General features: G+C 41.5%; 1 protein-coding gene across 2 annotated transcripts; it reads left to right on the forward strand.

Moving 5' to 3' along the window:
* Positions 1 to 504: 504 nt before the first annotated feature.
* LOC150083449 (uncharacterized) lies at positions 505 to 13280 on the forward strand. Of its 2 annotated transcripts, none has more exons than XM_090377293.1 (6): positions 505 to 715; positions 5551 to 5603; positions 5817 to 5924; positions 9482 to 9517; positions 10052 to 10102; positions 13165 to 13280. In XM_090377293.1, exons 1-6 carry the CDS (start codon positions 559 to 561, stop codon positions 13216 to 13218), a joined length of 459 nt encoding a protein of 152 aa, XP_090233419.1. In that variant the 5' UTR covers positions 505 to 558; the 3' UTR covers positions 13219 to 13280. The 2 variants fall into 2 exon arrangements, with proteins under 2 accessions (XP_090233419.1, XP_090233421.1); XM_090377295.1 differs by having other exon boundaries at positions 10058 to 10102.
* Positions 13281 to 19378: the final 6098 nt, after the last annotated feature.

Here is a 19378-nt window from a genome sequence, read left to right on the forward strand (position 1 = left end):
GTTCTGGAGGACAAAAATCAGGTCTATTTGCATTTTGTCGTGTCACGTTGATTCGAAAACGTGATGCTTTATTCTATTTTTATTTTAGTAATTTTTATTTTAGTTATTTTAGTTATTAATTATTCCAGTTATTTTAGTATTTTTTATCGAAGATTTTGAACGAATATGTCAATCAACAAAATCAATCTAAAGTTAGTTAATAAACATTTAAGTACATAAATATACATGCGATTTAAAAATAATTTCTAACGGACATTGATATCACAGGAATTTTCGACTTATCACAGGTGTCCAGGAAGGTTATTTCAATACCATCAGATAAAAAATATTTTGAATTCCGGATATTATTTGAGTACTTCATTAAATTGCTTTTTAAACTACGTGTTCTCCTTGAAACCATTTCCGTAAACTAAATTGAGGAAATGATATTCTACTGATAATAATAACAAGAAATTAAATATTTATACAGAAACCAATAATCGCTGCTTTCATTTATAAAAATTACAGTAAGTATTTGCTGTGTTTTTAGTATCCTCCAGAAAAGTTGTGCGCAGAAAGATGAAGTATAAATTTCTTGTTTTGGTCACCATAACGGTCTTCTTCTGTGTGACCGGAATACTTTCAGATTCGAAAGAGTCAAAGGAGTCAAAGGAATCGGAAGAATCCCATGAAAGAAGATACAAAAGATCCCTTTACGGATTCGATCTGATATGTCGTAAGTAACAGTTTATTTGCAGTTCCTCATTACAAAATTAGTTGATGTTAAGAATTATGGGGCAGATTGTCACTAGACTTATTTTTCTGCTTGTGTTTATAATATAAGATAAAAATCCTACCTTACATAAACACAGTTATTTCATAGCTTTTTTGTAAAGCGTTGTGAACAGATCACATCATGTTAACACATCATAAGAATAAAAAACAATTTAATCTTAAAACAAGTTGGTTAATCTAAGCAGTGAATAATAAAAAGTTGTTTATTGGATTTCTATTGGTCCGACTTTAAGGAAATTTGGAAAGGGGGAGACGTACCTTTTAGAAAGCCTAAATATAAAATATTTTGAAACTTCGTCTGTTAGGAGCATAGTTATTACATGTGGACAGACAAACAGATGGACGAGCATTACGTATACATGCAAACGAGTCTAATAACTTAGTACATAATTTTGATTTGGATATTGTCTGTTAACTTGTAGGATTCTCAAAGACTACTCCAGTAAAATGGTCAAACAGACCAGAGAACAACAGTTTGGATAAGTAAGATCTTAGGTGGCTCTAACATTACAGGTTTTTTTTTAAGCTGCATAACATAAGCATATGCATCTGCCACGAATGTAGCAAAAAATCAATCCCCAGTCCTCCATCAGAAGCTCCAGGTAGGAACGAATCTGAAAAACGGCTAAACATAGGATTTCGTCGAGCGCCATCTCCTCACTCCAGCCAGCTTCTAAAAACAGATGGGAAAGGACAAAAACCATCCACAAAAGCGCATCATTCACGTGCGCTCAAGAAGAACCTGAAAAGGGCAACTGATATTAATCACCACTCAACAAATGAGAGGTTTCCACAATTACAGAAGCAGGCTCCACCTACGGTCAATGGCACCGCATGCATAAACTCTCTTACTTGCAATAACGAATTCTCTACCTCTATGCCAATGAGGCAAAAGTCATCATTTACACCTTCATACCCAACTCTTGGCAATGCCTGTCCTGTCATACCTCATTCGCAATTCTCATATTCACAAGGCCTGGGATTAAGTGTCGGAGCGAATTCAATATTCGAACCAGCGGATTCCTCCACATTACAATTTCCACTCCCAGTTCACCCCACTGCATATCCATCCTATCCTATGCAACCAGAGGAAAGTACAAGTAGGAACCTCAGAGTGAGCCAACGAACAAGTACGGCTTCACGTGAATGGCTTCGAATTGGCACATCGACCAACTCCAAACTGCAGCCTTCCCACACACCTCCCAGACGGCAGAAGTCCAGATCCTCTAGCGGACTTTTCGTATCTCGCTTAGCCCCAACTACCACAGCAAATCATGTTGCTGAAGTTCTACGTGATCAACTAAACCTTCGACTAAAGGTGCAGCAACTTCACACCAGGAACCCCCGCTGCGCATCGTTCAGGGTTGAATGCGCACAGGACCTGTTCAATTTAATTGGAACCGAATCTATCTGGCCTATTGGCACCATTATTCGACCCTACTATAATAGGAGAACCAGTCACCTTCCCCAACCTCCACTTCTGCACCAAAACCAAGTCTGCAATATCACTACCCACAGCTGACTGGACTTGTTCCCGGACAACTTCCAAAGATCTCAACAGTCCTCCTTTCGTACCACTGCTCTGCCAAACCCCACAGTTAAGGCACCACTCCGCCATGATAAGAGTATCCTGAGTCCCCTAGGTGATGGACCCCATAAAATACCAGTCCATATTTCGTCAGGACGTCGAGCCGTTCGCTTTCGAACACGCCAACTCAGAACACCTCCAATCAGGACGGAAGTTCGTCGAACACCTGTCATCAGGGTCTACTTCCAAAATATCAGGTCCATTAGGAACAAACTAGACTCAGCAGAACAGATCTTTCTCTCCCAGGTCGCTGATGTGGTCTGCCTCGCAGAAACGTGGCTTCAACCTAATCAAGATACACTCTTCTGCTCAGCTATTGCTGGTTACAATATGCTGTCTGCATCCAGGGAGCAATCTAGAGGCGGTGGAGTAGCCATACTGTACAACTCCTCCCTATTCTCATATGAGAATTCGACCTCAACTACAACTGAAGATTTCGAAGCGATTATAGTCTCGCTACGCTTCCACTCCAGCCACATTGATATCGCATCTGTGTATATTCCCCCAGGGCCTACAATTGAAATTATTGAAGATTTGGGGAATTGGCTCTTAAACCATCTTCGTCCGTCTGCACAACGCCTTGTTTGTGGTGATTTTAACCTGCCTCCAAACCGACATCACCTCTTTATCAGGCTCTGCGAGTTCTTCAAATCCATCAACATGATACGGGTCAATGAGAACCCCACCAGGGGATTGAACCTACTGGATCTCGCTTTTGCTTCAACACCATGCACAGCTGAGGATGATCCCATCGCATTCTTCCTGTCTGATCACCAGCCCATAGTGTTGACATGGTCATTGCAGGTGCCAAACTTCAACATCCCTGACAACAAAATAGTCAAATACGTTTCAGCACCTAAATACCTTAATCCTCAACTCTGTGTAGAAGCAGCATCTTGCATTCCTTGGGATGTCCTCATTGACTGCGACCTCAGCCTTGCAGTGACACTCCTGTCTGACTGGATTAAATCCGTCACCGACTATGCTGCCACCAAACGAGTAACAGTAACTCCCCGTTCCAGATCGTGGTGGACTGCTGATCTTAACAACAGCTTCAAAATGAAACAAGTCCTACATAAGAAATGGAAGCATACAAATGACAGTAAAGACAGAATCGCCTTTTCCCGTGCCAGGGCCCACTTTAATCGAAAGAAAGCTGACGCAATCCAAGTGAACCTTAACCGCACTTTGAGGAAAGGAAAGCCATTCTATGCTGCCCCACATGGTGGATTCAATCACATGCTTGATCCTCAAGAATGGCTCAAATACATCGCCAGATTTTCAAATACAACCACAGTCCCATCTACAGTTGTCCAGCCTGACTATGAAAACCCTTCAGATGTCCTAGGGACTATCCAGATCACGGAACAGGAGCTCATACGTGCCATCAATTCCCTTCCCACAACAGCCACTGTTGGGGAGGATGGAATTCCACAATTTATGATCAAATGCTTAAGCACATTCATCATAGGCCCTCTTCTCTCGATCTACAACAGATGCCTCGCTGAGCATTATTTTCCACCCCAGTGGAATAAATACAGAGTGTACCCCATCCCCAAAAACCAATTTGCCTCAAACGTCAGCCAGTTCAGACCCATATCAGTTGCCTCTTGTCTGTTAAAAACTCTTGAAAAGGCTTTGCTACCCACAATCACTCAACAAATCCTCCAGACGAAACCACCTGAAATCCATTATGCTATCGCAGGAAAATCATCAATCACTAACTTGGCAGCCACCACAGAACGCATTCTCTCAGCATTCGAACAAAGAGCTGAGCTAGCAACCACATACCTCGACATAAGCGCAGCCTTTGATGCCGTGTCGATTCCGGCCTTGCTCCTCCTACTTAAGGAGAATTTTCACATTCGAGGTGATATGCTGTGCTTTTTGGAATCACTTCTCAGTCACAGAATACTTATTCTCCATCGGCAGCAACATACCCTATCCTGCGACATTACTGCTGGAGTACCGCAGGGGGGGTGTCCTGTCTGGTGTCCTGTTCACAGCCATCATCGTGCCCATTATTGCCTCAACGAATGGTCTCCTATGCTATGCCGATGACTTCAAACTGCTGACTCCAATTAACCCTGGCGACGACCCCGCCCAGCTTAGCAACAGGATCAATTCCCAACTTAAGGATCTAGAATTGTACCTGGCAAACTTCAATCTAAAAATCAACCCTCTGAAGTCTGCTCAGGTTATATTCTCCCTTAAATCCATGCCGACAATACTCAACGTTTCACTCGCAGGGGTACGAATACCAAACGTACCCTCGCACACAGACCTTGGCGTTCTGTTCGACCAAAAGATGTCCTTTGTCCACCAGATCGACAAACTCAGTACCAGATTTTCTCGTCTACGGTGGATCTCAAAGCAGCAGCTGCTACACGTCCGACATCCTGCCACTGTTAAAAGGTTCATCACCTCCACCGTCTACCCTGCCATTCTCTATGGTGCAGAAATATGGGCCTCTGCTGCACATACAAACCTTAAGCGGGTGTACACTGCTGAATACTGGCTACTGAAATGGGCGAATAACAAGCTTCGGCTACCTCCCGCTACCACAACTACCATGATGGCACAAGCACTCGACATCCCGAGGTTGAAGTTCCTGATCGTTGAAAAGAGGCTGGTCTTCACAGCCAAACTCATCTCAGGCCAAATATCATCTCCAAATATTTGGAATGCTTGCTCTTGGAGGATTCCACAGCCAAGCCTAAGGTCGGTACCAGCACTTGTGGCTCACCACAACAGGCTTGTACTCACCGAAAGATTTCTGCCCAAGCAGATGCTCGCTGCCCTCAACCGTGTGGACGCCGACATCGACACCATAATAAGTAAAAAGAAGGACAGGCACAAGTTTATCAAAGCTCTTGAAACCTGAATCACTGCCAACTTGTATTTGTTTTTCTTTATTTGTGTTCAGCTCCTTGTTTTTATGATGTATTTGTATTTCTTTTTGCATTTGTAATCTGTATTTTGTAGCCTTTTGTATGTGTTCGCTGTATTTTGTAGCCATTTGAATTTGTACTTATGTTATCTATATGTGAACCCCTGGCGCTCGTCGCCGTGATGGGATATTGTGCTGTAAATCTACTTCACAATAAAGATTTATTTATTTATTTATATAGAAATAATACATTTTTCGTCAGAGCAATTCACAATATTGGTGTTTATTTTACTTTTAGGAGATGAGTTTAGAAGAAAGGTAGCTCAATGTCTTAATCTGTTGCATGGACAGGTAAGGATAACTGTAATTTTCTCTATGTAACTCCATACACTATCGCTACGAAACATTTCTCGTTAAATGACTATTGCAGTGCAGTTATACTTGTACTACAATATTATTTTTGACGTTCAAATAACAATGCTATTACTTTGCATAATTTTCGTTTGCATCGTATCCCCAAGATTATGGAATATAAGTAAATTTCGCATTTTTCTCTGTTTTCAGATACGAGAATTTGCAGACATGTGTCTACAAGAACACTTTTCAGACGAAGAAGATATGTTTATGGCATTTATGAACGGGGTGTGCAATGAAGATCCCATTGTCAAGGAGGTAAGCAAAATAAAACAAATATATTATTTTATTCTGATATTATCTATGTTAAAATTACTTCATTCTCTTATATATTTTAACCTTGGTAACATTTGAGTAATCAATGATACTTCGTTTACCTCGAAAACGTGTTATTTGTAAATTAAAGCCACACCTGAGAACAGAACTGGCTATGTTTCTTCACAACTCATACTTTACTATTCCTTTGCATCAGAGCCAATTTAGTAAGATCTATTCCGAGGAAATCTCTGAGAAATCTGAATTCTGTATCTGCAAAACCTGAACGATGAGGTTTGTGCAGTGACATCCAATTTGAAAGAAGTTAATTGAAACAAAAAACTGCATCGATGTATCGAATAAACATTTTAGAAATCATTAAGAAACACTTAAATATATGAAAGGATGGTTCCAGTGCCTGATACAGCTTTCTCTATATGTGCATCTCCTCGGTCGATTCTGAAAATTGTAAATCGAGAAGCAATCCTACCATATGGCATCTCTACAGTCCACCTGTTACCACCTTTCGAGTTCCTGGAACCAAAGCAGTTGCATTTTCCGTTTGGTGTCTTAAATCAGATACTACTATAAAGGTTTTGCACAGTAGTGTGTTCTTTTTAGAGATTTTGACACCAATCAGACCTTCTGATGTTCCCGTATTAAATGCAAAGATTAAGAGTTCCGTCATTTTGTATCAATTACAATTCATAATTACATTTAATAATACGCTCGAGCACCCAACTGCCTCAGTCACCTTACACTTCTGGCCACAGTTGCTTTTTCTGGTGGATGGCTTATTCGATGTTTTTGCATTCATCAAAGCCATGAATTACATAAGGCTTTAACGAAGGTTAAAGAATTACAGTCGATTTGAAGTGTACTCAACGAGCGCAGTCCTGCTCTGCGCTGTACTACCTACTAAATGTGCATCAATAATCACACATTTTTGGAAGCTTAGAAGATCACACGCAAACCCCCACTTATATTTTCTTGGTGTTTCCTCTAACACGACAGAAACGTGAGAGATACAAGGGGCAAATCATGTTTGCCTAACTTAGTAGGCTATTTTGACACAGCTACTCATGGGCTAGATGTATGGTGCAATTCTACTTGGGATTATTTGACTTTTAACAAAGCATCTGACTCACTCCCTCATTGAGAGGTTACTTTATAAGCTGCGAAATTTTGGGATTACTGAAAAGATTCTAAGATAGATCAGGATAGAAAGCAGAGGGTTGTGATCAATGGACATTCTTCAGATTGGTGCTACATCAGAAGTGGTGTCCCGAAGGATCGATTCTTGGACCACTGATGATTCTGATATTCATTAACGACATTGACTAAGGGTTAAAGGCGTGATGACAAAATTTGATAATGACGTAAAGATCTGGAGAGTCGTTAATGATCAGTGTCAAGCAGCGCTCTTTCAGGATGACTTGAATAGGTTTTGAATAGTTGAGGATGACACCTGTATCTGCGGCAAGAAGGAAGAATGGGCTCATCTCTTGCACAACTGCGTGGCCTACCTTAACCGTAGGCAACAGCTGGAGTCCTTCAGACAAACCTTCCAGACTTTCATTTGCTACATTCCCTGATTGTAAACAAGGAAGCCTTCAGTGCCTTCCTACAATTCTGTACAACTTTCTTCAAGCGAAGATGACACTTTCCGGCTACTGTCTGCCATTCCACCGGCTCCCGACTAGAGAGCTCATGTGGGCTACAACCGAACCCAGTGTTTTCCACAATCAGCCATGAAACCTGAAGATAATTGCAAACCATTTTGGGTAGGATTTCATCGCAGACGACTATGTTAGTATGGTATGTCTCTGTGCCTGCGCTCTTCCTGTTTTGGGAAGGAGTGCCTTCTCTGTCGGTGCTCACTCCTGTTTCTATCTCTGTCAACGACTTGCACTCTTGCTGTCCTTACTCACCCTTTTCAAGAGTCTTCTCCCACTAGCCGCTTCTGGTTTCCTCCTCTCCTGCGGGACCCGTTCAGCGTGGTTCTCACTATTTCTCAACACTTTTTATTTCCCTTCCCTATATTCTTACTTCATTTCTAAGGTCGTCTCCCTCCTTCCTTGGCAGGAGGGGTAGACCCCGACAGACGTCCCACTACTAATCTGGTCCGGCTCTTCGTGCCATGGACTGATGCTGGAATGCCCTTTCCTGGTGAAGGGGGCCTTACAGTAACTAAATAGCCAGATGAACAACGCTTTATGCACGATACCCACACTACTCACACCATCTGGCCTAAGAAGATTTTACTACTTCACAGTAATATATTTACGCAGTTTTGTGGGGGACCACTGGTACCGCTGGCAGATACACACTATGTCCACTATCTTCACTTTCAAAAATTCCTCCACAACTGAACTTTATGTGCAGTGGTGTTGTCGTGCATGAAAATAAAATCTGGGCAAATCGCATCCCTAAAAATTCACACATTGTGTTCGAGGATCTGTTCTCGCTTCCTCTGCTCACCTACAGTACCCTTATCAAAACATGAAGGTGGGTGTAGCCTCTGATAATTATTTCGCCCCATAGGAGCGAAATAATTATTAGAGGCTACACCCAAAAAAAAAAAAAAAAAAAAAAAAGACGTTATTTCATCGCATTCCAGGTGAAATAACGTCTAGAATCTGTTTGTAGACTAAAACGATACTCATCAAAAAATAGACTGACCTCATTGGTGAGGGCTCCTTGTCAGGTGTTCATGGCACCAGGTTCGATCAGCTTTAAGGTGGTTTTGGCTTAATGGGATACAAACCACTCAATTTTTTTATGAAAACCCCAAGCACGACAGGTATTAGAACCTATAGTACTTAGTACCGTGCATGGGTTAGCTTGCGTAGAGTGCACTTGAATCGAGGCTCTGAACACAGACCGGATAAAGGAATGAAAGTTGGATATATTTTCAGCTGTGGATGCAGCAAGCTCAAGAGACAGTTAATGATAAGACATCGTAGGGTTCCATTTTGCTGTCAGAGCCAGATAGCAGTCTGTTCTTCTGAATCCATTTTTAATGACCTTACGTATGAAGCGATCTGTTCTAGTTGACGTAGCCCTGGGACGACACCGGCCATCTGTTATTTTAATGGTTCTTGTCTCCCGAAACTGCTTCCGTAGTGTTGAGACGACACTGGGTGATACATTAGGCCAACATGCCACCTGCGAATGCACGGCTTCAAGTGAACGTCTCCCCCAACTCAAAGAATCATCTAAATGACGATGACTTACCATCCTGAATAATGGAGGATGTGGCTATCCCACTGAGCAAGCCAAACAAAAAACGGGAATGAAGTGGGTCGCAAACCATGATTTTACCGGCATTGATAATTTGCATAATGTGCAGTCTGTAAGGTCGTAGATCGATTTCTATTGGATATTGGGAATTTGCATGCCAAGATGCCTATTATATCAAATATTTGCCGTCGCGACACTGTTCACAATAAAATATTTATGAAACACCTTTTGTTCTGTTAATTTTGTCGAATACAGAAGTCTATATATATAGTTCTAAAAATATCTTCGTGTGTTTTAAACTTTTATATTATTTTCAGATTGTGCAGTGCGTTGAAACTAAGCTTGGATCCCCCGTGAGTATCTACCGTTTTATTTACCGTTTTAGCCATTCGAACAAATATTTAAGGCAGGAATTATGTTTAGAGAACAAATAAAATTGTGGTGTAGTGAAATTAGAAAATGTGTTTATTTTTTAAAGGAATATGCGATTGAATTTAACTTATTTTATATAATTTAAGACGGGGACGATGACAGAAATGGTATAATTAAGTAACCTCTAAGTATAACACTGGTTAAAAAATTACAGAAACTTCGATATGTTCGAACCGATCTAAGTAAGCAAAGTTTGTAGCGTGTGCAGTAAATTCAAATCGATTAATTAATACCTAACTGCTAATTAATGAAAGTCAACTCCCATAAAAACATAATTAGTCAAATCTTTCCTTTTCGAGGTTATCTTTACTCATTGAGAATACTTTTGCTTTCAAGGTTATCTCCGAATTGGTAATCCGAGCTTCCTTAAAACTGATAATTACAAAATCGATATTTATTATTATACTTTTAAGTAACGATTTTCTTACTAAGGATCCCTATTCATTCTTTATCAGTTTCAGACTCAAGAACAACAGGCAGAGATATTAAATCAAACTGATGCCATAGTAAGTATTTTGTATTCTGTACGGATATTAATATTCAGTTGTATATTGAGATATATATGTGTATGTATTTTGAAATGCGTTTCAAAAATGTACTCTGTGAATCATTAAAATATGACTGCCTGTTTAATAACGTGTTGCGCCTACCAAGTGCAGATAGCAGCTTGAATTCCTGGCAGGCAGATCCGGCAATGGAGGTACCCACTGCTAAATTATGTGTCCCTGGTTAAGAAGTGTCCTAAAGCTATTCCAGAGCGTAAACCCCGAGTTAACTGTGCATTAGCCACGCCTCCTGTAGGAATGAACTGGTCTTTGAAGCTGGTGAAGGCCCAATGTGTGAAACTGCTGATATAAGATTGTAGTTCGCCATTCGGTGACCGGTGTTTGATGGTCTGCATTGAAGAATGGGTCGATCTTTCTGGCTTCGAACGTGGAAGGAACGTAGGACAAGATATGCAGGTGCCAGTATCCGAGAAGAGCCAACATGGTTAAATGCTCCCGTTCTATGACATTACTAGTCTTTCAGCTAACCACCCAGTACAATGTAAAATGAATATCCATATGAACTATGAGTCGGTCATCAGTTCGTATAGGCTGTGATAATCGTTGGCTGCCAAGGTAGTACCCATGCTCACTGCGAGACACAAGGAAATCCTTGCATGGGGACATCAACACCAACACTGGACCGACATGATGATGTTTGTCGCGTGGTCTTATGAATCTCGTTTCCATCTCTAAATGGTAAATCAATGGTATTCTTCTCCCACTGTCCCCAAGGTGGTCACCCCTCTGTCTCACATATCGGCCAGGTCCTTAGTCAAGTATGGGAAGAGAAAGAAGAAGATGGTATTAAGTCCGACTTTTCTACAAACTCTCTGTGTCAGAAAAATTATTTCCTCCTAAAAGATTTCATGGAACAACCTAACAATCTGCATGACAGTAAAAATAGAGGATACACGTGAGGATAAAAATAAACAGGGTACAGAACCAATGGATTAATTTGTGCGACACATGTTATTAGTAGCAAAATAAGAGGACCAAATATTGGTGCGTCATTTGCCAGAACCTGCAACGAATCGAATAGCCAGTTAACTGAGTGTGAACGGGTTGAATCGGGGTCAGTGAAGCTTGACAGTCTATTTGGCAACTGCCATTTGCACTGGTGGATAGTAGATCGTGGCCATTATCCACTCTCTGGAACATCTGAGCAACTGAGTTTGAGGACCTGATAATTTTCGAACAGACTGCACACAGTTTTGTGTTTCCGATGAAAGTATTACACATATTTTTAATGCATCTGTGAGACATCTAGTTTCAAGAAGTCCATTAGCAGGATTAGTGATCACTGAATATCCGTGTATGTTCGGGATATAGCCTGGTGAAAGAAGCTTTCCTGTCTATATTCAACAAATGCATGCGAACCACGCATCAGCAATGGCGTTGTGGCGTGCCATCCCTTCTGAGCCAGTTGTCAATGCTTGCTGTTTCGCTGTAATAGTTTAACATCCGTGTACTGTTGCGTCCCTCGCCTGAAATTTTTCCTGTTGAGCATGTGTTGGACATAATCGACAGCAAACTAGGGGTTACACTTTAGCCAGTCCAAATCATAGAGATTTTATGGGAACAGTTAATCTAGGCATGGAGAGTTATTCATTCAGAGGATTTTGGATACATTTTCGTCGTCGCATAACGGAATACATCTCGCTCAAAGGGGTAGGGGAGACATGTTTTCTACTGATCGACGTTCAATAAAAAATAACAACAAAAAAAACCCCATCAATTATACAAGCAACTGCAAGCAGTTATCTTTCGATAATTGCTTGCAGTTAATTTCGATAATTGGTTGCAATTATCGAAAGATAATTGCTGAGAAAATATGGTTTATTGCGTTATTTTGATAATTGCTTGAAAAATGAATCTTTTATTCATTTTTCACCAACTAAATAAATAAATCTATAATTTGAGGTTTGGTCAATTTTTCGAAAAATTAATTTGTTCCTATACAGGTTTGCCCAGATGGCACTTTGAATTGCTTTGGGAGAACTCGAAAAACCACAACCGAAGTGTTATTGCGCTTGAATCAGACGAGCCTACAGAGCCACAACAAAAATCCCCCAGAACTCGTACTGAATATTCAGGTTCATTACCCCATAATGCTTTTGTCATATGCGGCGTCTATTCCTCATCGGCTTGGTGGGAAAGGGAATGGAATTCGTCAATCGACACGTATTTTTCCAATTGTTGACCATAGCTTCCATAGCTGCTTTTAATTCTTCATCATCTTTAAAATGAGCACACCGAAATTTAGTTTTAGGCTTTAATTTTCTGAACAAATAACAAGCACTTGGACAGAGCGGGGACTGGTTTAATTATCCAAATCGACATTCGCGAATATACCCGGTGTAACATTGCCTTTCTGGACGAGTTCATTGCCATGGAGAATCAAATCTTAATGCACATCTTTTCTTGTCCTTTTTCATGAATCGCAGCTTTTAACTTTGGCATAAGGCTGGCAAAATATTCCCACGTTATTTTGATTCCAGATGAAAGGTAGCCATTTAAGAATAGTCGTTTTGTATTCCAGAAAACTGAGGACAACACTTTTGCCGCTGATTGTTAGGTTCGAAACTTCGGGGGTTGGGAACCCTCTTTTGCCACCACTTCATGCTTTCTAATTAGGATTCAAGAATATAAGAATGTAGCCAAGTTTCATCAAGAGTCATCAAAAGGAATAAAAAATCTATCTAGGTTAGCAAGAATTAAATTTAATTCTAAATTTTAAATTCTGTATTGATATTGATTAAATCTATTGACTCCAGCTTCTTGATCTGTTGTAAGGCAATTTATTACAATGAGAAGTTTTCCCACAAAAAAAAGTTTAATTCATAATTTTGAATGGTGTTGTTTAGCACAAGTATGAATCATGTGGAAAACAATGAATATCAATATAATTTCTCAACCCTAAAACCGAATTACAAATATTTGCTGTTCTATCTGTCTTTGAATTTTCATATTTAAAAAAAAATATAAACAAATAACGCCAACGGTACAACTTTCTTTTGCAGAAATGTGAAGAAGAACTTCTGGAAGCTATGAACAATGAATTCGAGCATTCATAATGTTGACCGTTTCTTTGCTATAATATTCCATCGTATAATTCACAAAGCATTTTGTTTTATTTCAATAATGAAATAATGTACTGCTTTTTATAGTAATGTATTGCTTTTTTTGTAAATAAAATTATCAGCAATGAATTATAGTTAGTGTTGCTTCATTTATCACCGAGAATAAATGAACTGGCTAAAAAGAGTAGTTTCCAGAAAAGGGATGTTTATTTTAAGAAGACACGAAATCAGGGTAGAGAAATGTCTTGATTCACTGTGGAGAGATAGTCGGGAAAATTTCACAGCTTTCATGAGTTTTACGAAACAGATGGCAGCTTATTTTCAAGTAAAAGAAGTTTCAAAGACATTTATTTCAGAAACCTTTAGTAAAGCGCCGAGTTTGACACATATTTATACTCTGGCAGGTCCTGCCACCTAATTTCCTGAGATTTCGGTGGCTAGGACCTAAAGAAAAAAAACGGGGGACACTTAAGGTTATAAAAAGCTAGGAGAGGTTAATGTGGTTCAGGTTTCAATTTATAAATCGTTAATTTTTATTAGTTGCGTGGGGTGTATTAGTCAGAGTAGGGGGAAGACTGAAGAATGGGGGGAAAGACAGAAGTATGGAGTCGATAGGGAAGGCAACCCCAGGTCAGTAAGCCAAGCCCATGTCTCACTAGGCGAAGTATATGGGGTGGCACGGGAGTGAGGAGACAGACCATCTCCTCCTCCCCCTGCCGGGGAGAGGATAAAAGGTACCAGGCAAGAGATCTGGTAGAGATCGCTATTTGGCTACATGACAGTGAGGCTGCAGCAGTCGTAGTGTAGTCATATAAGTTCATGTGTGGTAGTAGTCTCTCATGGGACAGTGTCCCGTCCAGGTTGAATGTCTTTGTCTTTCGTTCCCTATCTTCGGTTAGAACATTTGTCAGTTTCACTTAGGTGTCATATTTGTTGGTACATAGGCAGGGTTTCTTGATTCCAGTGTTGGTTCGTATCATTGTAGGAAGTGTACCGTCACTATTCCTAGGCAAAGACAGCTAGTATCTTCCACATAATTATCATTCCGGGGTGTGTCCGAAAGGATGTTTTGATTTGTTATCTGGCTGGTGGTTTTTTTTCTTACTCCTGGTGTATTGCATTTAGCGTTTTCCTTCTTGAACCGAGTTGAGCGAAGTTGGTTATGGCTCTGTATTCCTCCTCTGAATTCAGTAGGTGAAACTCTTGCCCTTTGGAAAGGTACCTTATACTCGTGATTAGGATGCATCTGAGATCCACGTATTGCGGACAGTCGTACATGAGGTGGTCCCACGTTTCGATCTCTCCAAGTGTACAGCATGGGTCCTCTACAAGGGCGAAGTTCTTAACCTTGATTTGAAGGGGCCGTGTCCCGTTAGCAAGTACGTTGCTTGCAACCCCGAAAAGAATCAAGTAGGCGATTTTGGATATTTTTTTTCAAGTTGCGGCAAGAACTTGTGGGTCATGGCTCCTATGGTTGTTTCTGCCCACCTGTCCTATCACCCCTGCAGCAGGTGAGACTGAAGCCGGATCTTTCCTGCCTTATGGTTGTTGGGTCTATTGTAAATTCCAGGAAAGTGGTGGTTATTCCCTTTGATAAGTAGTAGAGGAGTCTTGTTCTTGCAATTTCAAGACCAAGTGGAAGTACTGCTGCTATCACCTGCAGCGCTGGATTACTCACCGTTCTGCAGGCGCGGGTGGTAGTGAGCAGGATGGTGCGTTGAATTTCATACAGGGTTCTCTTATTTACGACCAAAGCAGTTTTGTCGTTCCAAATTGCTGAAACATATGTAATTATTGGGAGGAAGGTTGTCTTGTAGTATAACGCAAACTGGGGTCTCAGATAGAACCCAGTCTCGCCTTGTGATCCTAGCTACCATGGTAGAGTAGTTTCTGATCTTTTGTCTTTCTCTTAGGAATCTGAGTTGTAGTTGGAAGGATAAGTTATTGTCTAGTATGACACCCAGGTATTTTAGTTGACTGGCGAACTTAATAGTTGTCCTATCAATCTTAATATGGGGTGGTCGTCTCAGTTGTAGGGTTCTTTTAAGCAGCGCCGAAGATGTCTTTGTCGGTGACATCGTTAATAAATTCTTCTTGGCCCGCTGTTGGTGTATCTGCAGGGCCTGATTAGCTAGGATTTCCGATTGGGCTCTGGAGTTTGCTTGCACTGTCAAAATCAGGTCATCTGCAAAAGCCTGCATCCCCACCGCTCCTAGGTCCATTCTCAAGAACTCATCAAATACCAAGTTCCAGAGGAGTGTGCCCAATACAGACCCCTGTGGACATCCTCTGTGTACTGTTCTTGCGATTTTTTTGTATGGAGCGTTTATTTCAATTTTTCTTTGTGAGAGATAGGTTTCTATGACTTTATAGAGGTTGATGGGTACTTCCCTGAGTCTGCCCAGGACGCTCGGTCACCAGAGTGAGTCGAACGCCCCGGCAAAGTCAATTGATATTACGAGGAAATACTTGTTATCACATTCTTTGACCTTGTTAAGTACGTTTCTGAGGGCTTCTGTTGTGGACGATCCCGGTTTAATTCCAAACTGATTCCGTGCTGGGAGGCCAGCTGCTTCGTAGTGTTGGAGGATTCGTTTCTGCAGTAGCTTTTCAAACAATTTGCTAACTACTGAAATAAGTGCGATAGGCCTGTAGGATTTCGGGCACTCCGATTTCTTAGTTGGACTCTTGATGATAAGTTTTATTTTGGCCGTTTTCCATTTTGTTGAGAATTCCCCTACCTCTAGGCAACTGTTGAACAGGATCAATAGAAGTTGCGGGAATATTCTATTACTTTTTAAGTATTTCTGGTTCTGTCATGTCTAGGCCGAGACATTTTCTGTTTCTTATCCGGGTGGCAGCAGCACTGATCTCCTCCATGGTGAAGGGGGACTCCGTGGTTTGTGTGTTGTAGTTCCCGTTTTCTTGCAGAGCTGATTTTGTTCTTGTAGAGTTGGGACCGCCGGTTTCTTGAATATGGCATTCAAGATGTTGTCCACCGATTGTTCCCAAATTGTTGTCATTTGACCTTGCGGGGTTCGTGTGGTAGTCACTACCTCTCCCCTAGGGAGTTTGTTGGCAATAACCCTGTAGGCCGACCGGGCTAGCCGGGTGGGTAAAGTGCCTGCCAGCCAACCCAAAGGTCGCCGGTTCGAATCCCGCCTCGGGCTTGGATCAGAGTAGAAAATGCAAAAACTTTGGGAGGTGCATTATGGCCACAGAATCCGATGCGCCAACAACTAACAAAAAAATAACCCTGTAGACTGTTCCCCAGGGGTCATCATTTACAGTTGTTGTTGTCCCTAAACATTCCCAAGTTCGTTCCTTACTTTTCTTTTCCGGATGGTGTCCAGGTTACGGGTTCTTCTTTTTGATAGCTTCGTTGCTTGTATCTCTGATTATTTTAGTTGTCTTATATTGCAGTACGTCCGGGCGACTTTCGTGTCTAAACTTCCTTGATTACGTTCCACCGCTTCGCTCAGTAGGTTTCTGAAGAGCTCCCAGCTGGCACTGGTGATGGCGTATCTGTTTATCATCTGCTTGGCTGGTGGTGTTCTTGTTAGGATTCTTGTTATCTTGTAGGTTATGACTCTGAAGTGGTCCACGAATCTTCGACCCTCCAATCAGTCACGAACCCAGCGAGATTTCTCGATGCGAGGGAGATGTGGATCGAGGCCTTCCACAGGGTATTAAAATAAGTTGGCAGATGATGTGGCTGGTTTAGAACAGTAAACTGGGAGCCCATGGGGAAGTCCTCTGCAAGTTGGCCATTTGTGGTGCCTCTTCTGTCTGGTGTAGCACTATACCATGCTGGCGAACGGCAATCGACATCAGCGCCGATAATAATTTTTTGGTTAGGCAGTATATTCAAAAGTCGTTGTAAGTAGTTTATTGCGAAGGTTATTCCTTCACCTGGTCGGCAGTATAGCGCCACCAGGTAGAAAGCGTCCAGGGCTGTGATAAGATGCGCGCATGCGACCCAGATCATGCAGAACTACGTGATCGTGGTGGCCGTGATGTTCTGATTTCTGCTCAATATGTCCGCCCACGGGGTATTCTCATCTGTCTGAAAAATTTTGAAGTGCAGTGGATAGCCCCTGACCAGCTTTTTGTGTACATATGGCTCCTGGAGTAGTATAATGTCCGCATTTTCCGACTGTGAATTAGCCACACCTCCTATAGGAATGAACTGGTCTTTGAAGCTGGTGAAGGCCCAACGTCTGAAACTGCTGATATAAGATTATAGTTCGCCATTCGGTCATCGATTGTTGGTGGTCTGCGTTGAAGAATGGGTCGAAATCTTTTGGGCTTTGAATGTGGAAGGAATATGGAACAAGATGTGCAGTTGCCAGTATCTGAGAAGAGCCAACATGGTTAAATGTTCCCGTTCTGTGACGTTACTAGTCTCTAACTAGTCTGTCAGCTAACCACCCAGTACAATGTAAAATAAATATCCATACGGACTATGAGCCGGTAATAAATTCGTATAAGCTGTGATAGTGGTTGGCCGCCAAGGAACGCATGCTCACTGCGAGACACAAGGAAATGCTTGCATGAGGACATCAACAACAACACTGGACCACCGACATGATTATGCTTGTCGCGTGGTCTTATGAATCCCGTTTCCAACTCTATCATGTTGATGAGCATATCCGCACTTGGGAAGAAGAAGAAGAAGAAGAACTCTTTATATACAGAAGGCATATTGCTGTATACAACTCACTTCACGGCTACAAGCTAGGGGTTTACATAAAAGAAATTATACAACATAATAAACACACACACACACACACACACACACACACACACACACACACACACAAAAGGCATTATGACTCCAGAAATGTTTGAACACTGAGGTGATGGATCCATGGCAGTGATGAATAGATCCCCGGGAACAGGTTCCAACAAATAGCCATGGCACCTGGATACGTTTGGCAGGCTGGATGCGGTGGTGTTATGGTTTGAGGACTGTTTTCGAGGCACAGTTCTGGGTCCTCTGCTGACCGGTAATGAACAGCTCGATGGGAACGCTTACCATTCTATCCTAGCCGACCGAGTATCCCCTACCCCTTCATGATGACAGTGTATCTGAACAACTCCGACATCTATCAATAAGCCAAGGCGTAATGCCATTGGAATATGATAATGATTTTACATCCTTTTTTGTGAGCTCTCAACTCAACCCAATTATGCACATTTGGGACCTATTAGAAAAGGACATTCGATATTATGACCTTCCACCAAACAACGTGCGGGCATTGGCGAACACATTGGGTAAACCATGCGTAGCGCTACCACGGAACACCCTGCGTCACCTTGTGAATACATGGTGTTGCAAGGTGTTCTGTGGTGTCCCACACCAAGACGTGTGCGGACTGTATTATGGGCGAGAGGTAGCCTCATGATGGTATTAGATAGATGTTACTTATGCAAAACCAACTCAGTGTACATCTTAAACGTTCAATAAATGGAATATATTTTAACCAAATTAAGTTGGCGATATGTGATTATCCAATTCGTAACCTGTTCTCTTTCCTAGCCTAACCGTTATTCCTGGATTTTAGTATTAATATTATGTTATTATTAATGTTCCAGTCTGTTTCCTAATCCTTCAGGCAAACGATCATCCGGTAAAAAGAACCATCATGCAGGGGTATTTGAAGTGGGAGGATAATTTCTGGAATTTTATTCGCAGCCGTCATGGCATCCTTCATTGAAAACAGACCCAACGTCATATGCTACGCCGATGATTTAAAAATACTAAATCGGATCAGTCCTGCAGGCAAGGTGGCAGATGTCAACGTTGAAATTTGCGCAAATCTCAGCTACTTCGAAAACTGCCTTAAATTCTTCAGGCTTTCCATCAACTCATCTAAATCTACACAGATTATCATTTCACTGCAAAACAAGTCAACACATACCGTACCTCCAATTGATGGATTCCAGATAATAAACCTGCCCATGCAAACCGACTTAGGAACAGTCTTCGACCCTAAATTACAATTTCATAATCGCATTTAAAAAACACTTAATAAATTCCGTTGAATGCGCTGGCTAGCGAAGGCGCATCCACGTCCGTGAGCCTAAGGTAGTTGGCAATAACCAGTTTCTTCTATGCTGTAATCCTGTACGGAACTGAAATTTGGGCATC

The sequence above is a fragment of the Mastigoproctus giganteus genome, chromosome 7 (assembly GCF_048544385.1).
Source record: "Mastigoproctus giganteus isolate SK-2022 chromosome 7, ASM4854438v1, whole genome shotgun sequence".
NCBI classification, from domain to species: domain Eukaryota; kingdom Metazoa; phylum Arthropoda; class Arachnida; order Uropygi; family Thelyphonidae; genus Mastigoproctus; species Mastigoproctus giganteus.

Coding starts and splice junctions, on each gene's coding strand:
- LOC150083449 (XM_090377293.1), top strand. CDS start 559: ATGAAGTATAAATTTCTTGTTTTGGTCACCATAACGGTCTTCTTCTGT. Junction 716..5,550: donor CGGATTCGATCTGATATGTC/GTAAGTAACAGT, acceptor TTTTACTTTTAG/GAGATGAGTTTAGAAGAAAG. Junction 10,103..13,164: donor TAAATCAAACTGATGCCATA/GTAAGTATTTTG, acceptor TTTCTTTTGCAG/AAATGTGAAGAAGAACTTCT.